The 9,804-nt window shown below is 43.5% G+C and overlaps 1 protein-coding gene and 1 pseudogene across 1 annotated transcript; both read right to left on the bottom strand.

Moving 5' to 3' along the window:
- Positions 1–1,203: 1,203 nt before the first annotated feature.
- LOC136490828 (uncharacterized) lies at positions 1,204–4,164 on the bottom strand (annotated as a pseudogene).
- Positions 4,165–4,411: 247 nt separating this feature from the next.
- LOC136490827 (very-long-chain 3-oxoacyl-CoA reductase 1-like) lies at positions 4,412–9,605 on the bottom strand. The gene is made up of 3 exons (XM_066487013.1): positions 8,886–9,605; positions 7,241–7,310; positions 4,412–4,860 (listed from the first exon to the last, which is right to left on the bottom strand). Exons 1-3 carry the CDS (start codon positions 9,515–9,517, stop codon positions 4,603–4,605), a joined length of 960 nt encoding a protein of 319 aa, XP_066343110.1. The 5' UTR covers positions 9,518–9,605; the 3' UTR covers positions 4,412–4,602.
- Positions 9,606–9,804: the final 199 nt, after the last annotated feature.

Here is a 9,804-nt window from a genome sequence, read left to right as displayed (position 1 = left end):
ACGCAACTCTACTCCAGGAAAAAATGTGAAGTTATGAGAGTACCTAAAGGGGTGCTCCACAAACTCCAGTTTCTTTGTGGAGTTGCACGGTAGAGTTTGTAGAGCAAAGTTCGTAGAGCAGTCCCCAAACACACCTAAAATAGGTTAAATTTGCCCCTAGTTATTTTATTCATGATATTCGGTGCATCCAAAAATAGTGATGAATTTACAATAACTTTCTTTCAGTACTATATCTCTGTAGTAAAAGTTTTGAGCTCAGAAAAGCTCATTTGTAAATGCAGAAAATAGAATAGTGTATATGTTGTTCTATTTTTTGTAGGAAGTTTTTTTCCCAATAAATCATGGAAAAATCATAATAGGATGCACGTGTTAATAGTTCACTACGGTACATGCTTCACACTTAAAAGAGCCCAAACAAGGGAGTTATAAATATAAATATAATTATGTTTCCAATGTTTTATTTTTATAGGTTGCATATGTTATCCGAATGTTATGAAATTTGTACTATGTGGTGTGATTCAGTACAAATCTCAGGTCCAATAAACGTACTATGCATTAATAATGGTTTTGTTACTATATCGCTGCTGTTTTATTATATCAAGAAATGGATAAAGGTAGTAAACTATTCATTTTTCTCAGTTCCTTAGTTAACCTGTTGTTTAAAGTAATATAACAAATATGGCCTCTGTTTTGTATGAACTGAAACGCTCATAAAAATATTAAGTTGCAAATGAATATTTTGATTCTCACAAATGCTTCTGTCACATAGACCATTTTGTAGTGATAGGCCCTCTGCTATTAGCAAAGAACAAGGTGCTGCTTGTTCAAACAGAGAGCGTACTATAGAAACAACCAGGAAACAAGAAATCGAGAGAGGATTCCCGAAAAACACCGCAGACCGCACTATGGATGAGGCTATTGGCACCACGGAATATGCGGCTGTATTGGAAGCTGGTATCGCTGAAAAAATATGTCTGATCACTGATCTGTGCAGCCACTGTTCTCACATTCTTTAAGTATTTTCATTTGAGGCCATGTCTTCAAGTAATCCGTGACATAGCGACGTATAGCTGATCATGGTTAAAACTTAAATATAGGTGTTTTCAGGTACACACGGACCTGTGATAAAGTTTGCCGTGTCTTTTAAAAAATAAAGTAGAAATGGTTGCACTACAATTGGCAAACTGGTAACATGCCGTTATATTGCTACCTTGACAACTAACCCTTGGCTCCAATAAAGACGTCCATACATATGGTAGAACAAGATGTGAGAGCTATGATGCTTAAGGGACGCGTAATGCGAAGATATGATCAAGGGAAAAATCTAATTCTAGCATTCGAGGATATCTGGTCTGAAACTTGTACCCTTATCAGGGCCTTCTGCTCTTCATTTGGTGGATATGCCATTGATGAAGGACAAATACGGCACTTTCCGCAGAGGCGACTTCTACGGAGTGCTACAAGTTTTAAATTCATTGCTGCTTTAAGAACTTGTCTTATATATCTCTTGAGTTTCTCTTCTACTTGGAAACCTTCTATCCTAAGCTTGCTCAGATTATAATGCTTGAAATCATGAGCTTCCCAACTCATCAAGTGATCACTTCCCTTTTTAAAAATTTCTCGCTGCATCTGAAATTCCTCGCTGGACAAATCCTTTTCGTTTGCATCACACACATGGTCCCACACCTGCAAAAAGAGACCAGGTTTATACTTCTCCATCGATCTCATTTGGACATCGAAACTGTCTCCAGCATTACACTTTGCTCAACAATATCTTAAAAAAATATATATTATCTTAAAGAGAAACAATTATATGCAAAAAAAGTTATTTTGACCTATATGTAATTTTTAGTCAGTGATGGTCAAAACTGAAATGATTGACTTAGTATTATAGCTAAATTGAGTTATATTTAATTAAGTTCAGAGGGAGTAGTTCCCATGATGTCATTTGCTGATTGTTCAAATGATCATTTATCATCTAGACTGAAAACAAACAGAATAGCTAGTCGTAAAAAAACATAATAGCTGTCTTCATGTGCTATGCTACAATAGTATATATTTCTTAAAAGTCTTATTTCCAAGGGTGGAGATCGGAACATAAAGAAAAGGAGATAAAAAAAGGAATACCTCATTGGAGTAAAATGGTGCAAAAATGAAGATATCCCAATTACATATATGTCGAAAAATCAACAAAAAAATGTTTGGAGCAATTAGAAAAATAAGTGTACCTGTCTATTTTCTTCAAGAGGGACGCAGCTTCTAAGAAAAACATTGTCCAAGAGAGGTCACACTCTTCATTAATGAAACGTAGTCTAAGCATTCGAAGATTACGCAAAAGATGAGCTAATAATTGTTTTGGCGCTTCAGGTTGAATCCAAATCTGCCCAGATAAATAGAGTACAAAAAATCTTAAAAAGAAACATTACTATGGACATATAAAATCTCAATCACAAAATATTTTATCATCAACTAACCTTTCGGCATTGAAAATTCAAATCCAGATTTACTATGACCACGTTATGGAGGAATTCACTTAGCCTAATATTTCTGTGGTAAATAGAACCCATAGAATTAAGGATTAGCACCGAAAGCTTTGGAACATAGCCGAAGGTCAATGGATATATATCATGTGAAGGACGCCAAGATTTACAGGTCAAATGCGTAAGCCTTGGAAGCCGATTGAGCTCAATCCTATCACATGCACAATGGATAATACTCAACTGAGAAAGTTGCGGGTGCTCTATTTGTAAGACAGATCCAATCCCGGCGTCACACCTGTTGAGGATAAGGTGTTCTAGCTTCTTACATGCAGAAAGCACATTAGGCATGTCAAACTCGCCAAGTCTCAGACAATATAGGCACAAGCCTGTGAGACCACCAAATGCCCGGGTATAACCATCCAAGAATGTCATGAAAATTCTTCCATACACGCATGATGTCTCTAGTCTCTCTGTTATGATTGTGAAGTCTGCTCTAGTAACCTCCCGGTTCGCCATGGCGTTATCCACGGAACGAACAATATCAATTGATTCATCCCTCACATAGAACTTTATGCTCAGGTAGTTGATGGTGTGCTGACTCTTATGTGCCAAGATACTCTTTGTGGCTTCAACCAATGAGACATTGGATTGTGCCAACTCATCACGTGTATAATCAGAACTGGCCTCCCCGGACTGATAGTGCCCCACGTCTAAAACAATTTCCGAAAGCAATCCCGTAGTTTTTCAAGCCTGTCTAAAATAGTCATGAGAATGTGGTCTGGAAGTTCGCTAATCCTATCTTCCTGCTCATGTTCCTACATTGATGTTCGAATGAGTTAACAGGAGAGAAAGAAAGAACAGATCTCAAAACAAATGCTATGCAAACATACATGACAGAACATATAATACATATAGTATAGCACAGCAGTACAGATCTAAGCATTACATGCACAACTTTTCCAATATAATAGGATAGCAGCCCCAACGAATTGCTACTAAGTTAGTGAAACTATCTCCCAAAGTCCCAAATTTGCCGTGTACAACGGCAAGTTTTTGCTCAGCATCACACAATTTGAGTCACGAGCTGAGCATCCACAGCAGCATAAGGGTTGAATAAGGAACCTGGCCCTGTATCTGTGTGGCCTGGATCTCGGCAGTCATCTGCTCTGCCCCCTGGCGGGTGGTAATCTTTTGGCTGAGTTGTCTCGGCATGTTCCTGTCGTTCGTCTTGTGCTTTCCCGGCGAAGTCGTCGTCTTGTCGAAGCGGAGAGCACGTCGTCGTCCTGTCGAAGGGAAGAGCGCCGCCGCGAAATCATATATGGGTTCCCTATAAAGGCCACACAAGATGTCCCTTTCCTCTTCGAAGTCGGACTTGGCGTCTCCAGCAGGGAACTCGAAGCCGGCTGATGGAGGGATTGCCCCTGTTATGGCTGGTTCGTTTAATAATCCTCTCTCCAAGAGGATCGGAGGGGACGAGGGTGGTTTTAATAATAATAACTTGTAATATATTTAATGTCTCCACTTTCAATCTCATTTATTAATTCTCATCAAACATAAGAAGCTTTAGGGCTCGTTCGGTGAGGGCGGAATGAGGCCAGCAATCCTTTTAGGGAGTTAAAGCTTATATAAATTAGCTAACAGTTCCTTCTATGGAGTCATTAGCTTATAGTATAAAATTAGCTAACAGTTCCAGCCTGGAATCCTTCCATGGAGTTATTTTTGGGGAATCAAACGGCCCCTTAGTGGTTTTGTGCCAATCCAAAGAAATTGCTTTCTTTGGCTGTCACTTGCTTTGAACACTGTTTTTCAAAGATAATAAGAAAAATGCTTTGAGCATGCACTTGTTCTTTTTCTCGCGGTTAGGCAGTAGCCTATTTTTTATTAAGAGGACAGAAAAAAATTAAAGTTACGTGACATCAACAAGTTTTGACTGTTCCAAATCCAAACTCGCTGGCAAGACGCTATTATTCAGGATCAGAATCAAGAATGTCGACAAGACAGAGCTAGACCCTAACAGCTACAACACACATAGCTCTCACATCTTGTTCTACCATATGTTCGACAAGCCAAATCAACTCCAGGACTTCAAATCCACTAACCAACACGGAGAGACCCTCGCTCGTCACTGCGCCTTCTTCTTAGCTTCTTTGGCGCGGCCCTTGGCGCGGATGCTGATGGACCTGTTTAGGAACATCCTGTCGGCAATAGGCTCGGGCACAAGGGAGATGAGGAGCCACACCAGTGCGTGCCCCCAATACGGCGTGCACCGCGGCTCGTACCCGATGTAGCGGACGGCGGCGCGGGCATACGTCTCCGGCGACGGTGCCAGGAAGGTGGGTTTCCTGATGGACGCCAACTTCGTCGCCACCTGTATGGGCACCTGGATCACAGAACAACGTACATACAGATTCCAAGACTTATTTCTTTCTCACCCAAAAAAAAGATTCAAGACTTTTAGTAGCCACTGCACTCATGGCAAAAGAGTTCAGCTAGCATGCTTTAAATCATGGAGTATATCTTGAATGTATGGGCAAGGGCAGATAGCATAGTAGATATGATGGCTCCATATAACAGCATTCATGACACCAACAGCGAGCATATCACCGATAGTCAACTTCCTATAAATGTTTCTTCGAGTTTATTTGGAGCAGTTGGATGTTTCAAAGGGAAGATGTACCGGTGGTTTTATTTAATTTCTGCTAGTATCCAATAAATATGCATTATGCACACCGGTTTCTTATTGGGGCCATCGGACAACGGCTTTTGCAAGTACCATTGCATCGAGCTCCACTTGTACATCACCAGGAAATCATGTTATTGTTTCCCCTACCATGCAAATGCAATGCTACTGTCCCTCCTAGCACATGCATTGTAGCATGCATAACTTGCATTCCCTCTGTTCATTTTTATAAAGCATTTTTGAATTATCCAAGTTCATGATTTGACCAACAATTAGTCAAATAATGAAAGTTATGTGCCATGAAATCAATATTAATATTATATCCGTACTTTATCACTTGTTAATGATTAGTATGTCATATAAAAATGGATTGTATATGAGAATGTGAAAAGACCGTGGTAACTTATGTGCATTCAACTATTCAAGCATTCCATAACGAGAAGGGATACCGACGGAGGAGTGCAAAATTAATGCTTTGCATCAAACAATTTAGACGGATTCAATGGAGACTTTAACATATTTTAAACACTTTTAGCAGTTTCGTAAACTGAGTGCATTGCCATCGAAAAGCGCTTTGTCGGTGCGAAAAGTTACCAACAAGTAAATATTTGTAATTTTGTTATGCATTGTGATCGGATTTGGCCTAACACGCAATGATACAGTATTTATACTGGTTCAGACAACGTGCCCTAGACGGTCGGTGACTTTATTCCTGAGTCTAGGTGATCGAAGTTTGTTGTGGGGTTACAAACGAGTAGAAATAAGAAGGGGGTGTTAAAGGCCCAGTCGGACTCTGATTCGAATGGAAGAGAGCGACGGGTGCTTTAACGTGCGCTAACTACTGGAGCGTATGCTCTATGTAGCTGTCGAGTTCTAGAGCTATTGAGCTGTTCGAGTCCTCGAGTCGTTCAGTCTCTTCTTTTTTTCGGAGAGAGTGCATCCCCTTTTATAGGTGAAGGGGATGGTCTTACAAGTCAGAGAGACAGAGAGAAAGTGTATACGTGTGTTGCCTCGTCTTGTTGCTCACGCCATCGGGTACGGGATGGCTGCCAGCGCTCACAATACTGTTTATGTCCAGACGCGTCTGACAGGCTCTACCGTGTTCGCCTGGGATGCCCCGATGGCACCGTCCTGCAAGTGCGCAGGGCATGGCAGGGTATGGCAAACGACGTCGCCCACAACATTGTTTGTGTTTTGACGCGTTTGGAAGGTTATATAGTGTCCATCTGTCATAACCTAGTGGTACTGTCTCGTAGGTGCGCAGGGTATCGCAGGGTACGGTCCTCGATATCGCGGTTGACTTGAGCGCCTTACCTTATCTGCTCCGCCTACTCCCTAGGCCCACACCGAGCGGGCGTCCCCGGTCGGTCGTTCCCAGTCGTCCTCGACCGTGTCGGCCGTGAAAGAGCAGCGAGCAGATGTCCGGCGCATCCTTGGTCGGAGAAAGGGGGTCGGGAGAGGCGGAGCCCGCACCCAAGGGATCGGGCAAGGCGGAACCCGTGTCCTTGGGGTCGGGCGAAACGGAGCCCGCACCAAGGGATCGGGCGAGGCGGAACCCACGTCCAAGGGGTCGGGCGAGGCGGAGCCCGCGACCCAGATGTCGGGCGAGGCGGGGCCCATCCCCAGAGGTCGGACGAGGCCCTGGTCGGAGGTGTCGGTCGGGGACCAAAGTGTGGTCTTGGCCTTTTATTGTGTATCTGGGCCGGTCCAGGTGTGTGTTGTCGTTGCGCCACCTGCTGGGCCGAGTTTTGTAGGGAAGTGGGTCCATTGGGGACCCCGGGTTTATGAACCCGACACGCTTAATTCAGAGAGTTGATATTATTTGGTTCGTATTCAACATCACTTGGTAATTATTATAATTTTATAACTACTAATAATATTGCAGACAAATTTCGGTCAAAATACATATTAATGAAAATAAATAAATAGCAAGAATATCTAAATGTTACTGCTTGTCATAGAACAGTTTAGATAGATTCAACGAAGAAATTTAAAAGGGTTACTTATTTACGTTTTAAACTTTTTAGCAGTTTGGTAAAGTGAGAATGTATTTTGCAAATAAAAAGCAGTTAGTTCACACCTGGCATTGTACGTCTATGCCTTTGCTCTTGTATTCGACATATAGGCACCTCGAGAATTGGTCGACATAGCTGGCAAGTAAAAAAAAAATAAGTAGCCTCATCACCTCTTCTCATAACATACTTGAGCATTAGTTGTAGACAGTAGCAGTTTATAAACAACGTTGATTTTCTTTAATTTTCTTTATAATCGTGAGAACACAATAATCGACACAGAAAACACAAGAGACTATTTGATGGTATGATCAATTCTACACTAAATTCCTTAGTCCATACTTTCGTAAAAAGAGTATGACTGACAACAGTAAATTATTCCTATTATTGCATAGTAATCTAGTGCTTCCATATGAGTATATGACCCCAACAATTCATTTTAAAATCTTTAAGTTTTAGAAAAATGATCTTCCCACAGTTATATATACTTTACACAAGTTAAATAAGCTCAGCAGCCCGAATGTGCTCTAATAATAAGCTTATGGAATTCTAGACCGTGCCTCATGTTTCCAAAGGAAAACGATTTACGTAATTATTATGGTCGTTAGCATTCAAAGTAAGTCCCATAAAGAATGTCGTCGTGCTAGCTAGGTGAGCCCCATGCCTATAGGAATCAATATCACCAATTAGCCCTTGTTTAGTTCGACCCCAAAATCCAAAAAGTTGCTACAGTACCTGTCACATCGAATGTTTGCGGCCTGTGCATGGAGCATTAAATGTAGACGAAAAGAAAAACTAATTACACAGTTTGGTGGGAAATTGCGAGACGAACATTTTAAGCCTAATTAGTCAATGTTTGGACACTATTTGCCAAATAAAAACGAAGGTGCTACAGTAGCCCAAAATCCAAATTTCACGAACTAAACAAGGGCTTACAGGACATATGAGCAATTGATGAAGCATGTCCTGGTCCATTGTTTGAGAAAAAAAATACTCTAGCATGTTTTGGGGTGAAAAAGTTGCTGTAGTGGTGGGTAATCAATTGGCTTGTTGACCTTTGTGGCTGTACCAATGATAGGACATACGAAGAATGTTCATTTACTCTGCACCAGATGTAATACCGAGTAATTATATAATGTTGTAGGGGTGTGCACTATTTTGCTTCAATCCTTGATATACGCTACGAATCCTAAAAGAACAGTAATTGAGACGGAGGGAATATGCTTTTAGCCGCACTGGTTTGGCTTATAAGCCGTATTTTTTCAGCTAATTAATAATATTTTTCTCTTACAACAAACCAACCAATAGTACTTTCAGTCATGACTTATCATCCAAACGAACAGGACATACATCACGAGATGGACGCAGACTTGTAGACCGTACATCATTTCCAATCTATCCAGGTTTGAAGTTATGTTCACTTATAGCCACTACATCACGCGATGGACTCACACCGACGATTTCTTAAAAATATAAGCTAAGCAGCCCGAAGTTCTCCACCGGCCAAGGCCAAGCTCATGGAATTTCTAGACTGTGCATCATTTCCAATCTATCATGTTTGAAGTTATGTTCACTTAAAAGTTAAAACAAAGACCTTAAGTACTTTTAACCTCAGGATTCTTCCATCACTACTGTTATCTAAAGAAATCCTAAATTTATAAAGCAGCTCGGAAGCAGACAAAACAGAGGGAGTGAGGAGCACTGGCTACTTACGCCTTGGTGGCGACGTAGACGGTGTAGAGCGGGTCGGACGGCATGATGGCAGAGGCGCCGGAGCCCATGTTCACGATGGCTCCACGCCCGCGTTCCAGCATGCCGGGGAGCACGGCGTGCGTCACCCGCGTGACGGCCTCAACGTTGAGCCGTATCAGGCTCCGCGCCAGCGCCTCGTCCACCTCGTGGAAGTAGCGCGCGTACGGGTACGACGCGCCGACGTTGTTCACGAGCACGCCCACGTCCAGGCCCCGGAGGAGCTCCCCGAGCGCGTCCACCTTCGCGGCGAGATCGGCGGCGGCGAAATCGAGGACGAAGGTGCGGACCTGCGTCCCCGGGTGCCTGGCTCTGAGGTCGGCCGAGACGGCGTCGAGCTTGTCGGGGTTCCGGCCGACGAGGACGAGCCCGAGGTCGGCCGCGGCGAGGCGGAAGGCGAGCGCGCGGCCGATGCCGTCCGTGGCGCCCGTGACGACGGCCCAGGCTCCGTAGCGGCGGCGCAGTGGCTTCGCCGGGCGGAGGAACGCCGCGTATAGCCACAGCGCGAGGCGCGCCGCGGCGCGCGCCGACACGAAGAGCCCCAGCGCTGCGAGCGCCAGCGCCCACCACGCGGGCTGCGCGTGCACGCAGGCCATGGAGACAGGCTCAGCAGTGAGCACCGCGAGCGCGTGGTTGCGCGGTGTGGATGCTGCTGCTGCGCGCTGTATGCCGTATGCGAACGGGGTTTGACGACGGCTCCAGATATAACCCGAGAAGCACGTACAGGCACCCCATTGCACGGATACGTGAGGTTGGCCACGTATCCCGTATGATACGCTTGATACGCGACGGATATGTATCCGTGAAGTATGGAAAACAAAATTGCAAAAAAAAAAAATTGCCGGATACTTAATCTGATAGGTATCCATGCGATTTGATGAAT

The sequence above is a fragment of the Miscanthus floridulus genome, chromosome 11 (genome assembly GCF_019320115.1).
Source record: "Miscanthus floridulus cultivar M001 chromosome 11, ASM1932011v1, whole genome shotgun sequence".
Lineage (NCBI taxonomy): Eukaryota > Viridiplantae > Streptophyta > Magnoliopsida > Poales > Poaceae > Miscanthus > Miscanthus floridulus.
This window is presented reverse-complemented; position numbering and strand designations above follow the sequence as displayed.

Bases quoted from the DNA above. Each gene is read 5' to 3' on its own strand.
- LOC136490827 (XM_066487013.1), bottom strand. From the start codon at position 9,517: ATGGCCTGCGTGCACGCGCAGCCCGCGTGGTGGGCGCTGGCGCTCGCA. The intron at 7,311-8,885 runs GTAAGTAGCCAG...TTTACTTGCCAG, and splicing joins GTCTACGTCGCCACCAAGGC to CTATGTCGACCAATTCTCGA. The intron at 4,861-7,240 runs GTGTGAACTAAC...TCTGTGATCCAG, and splicing joins GCATAGACGTACAATGCCAG to GTGCCCATACAGGTGGCGAC.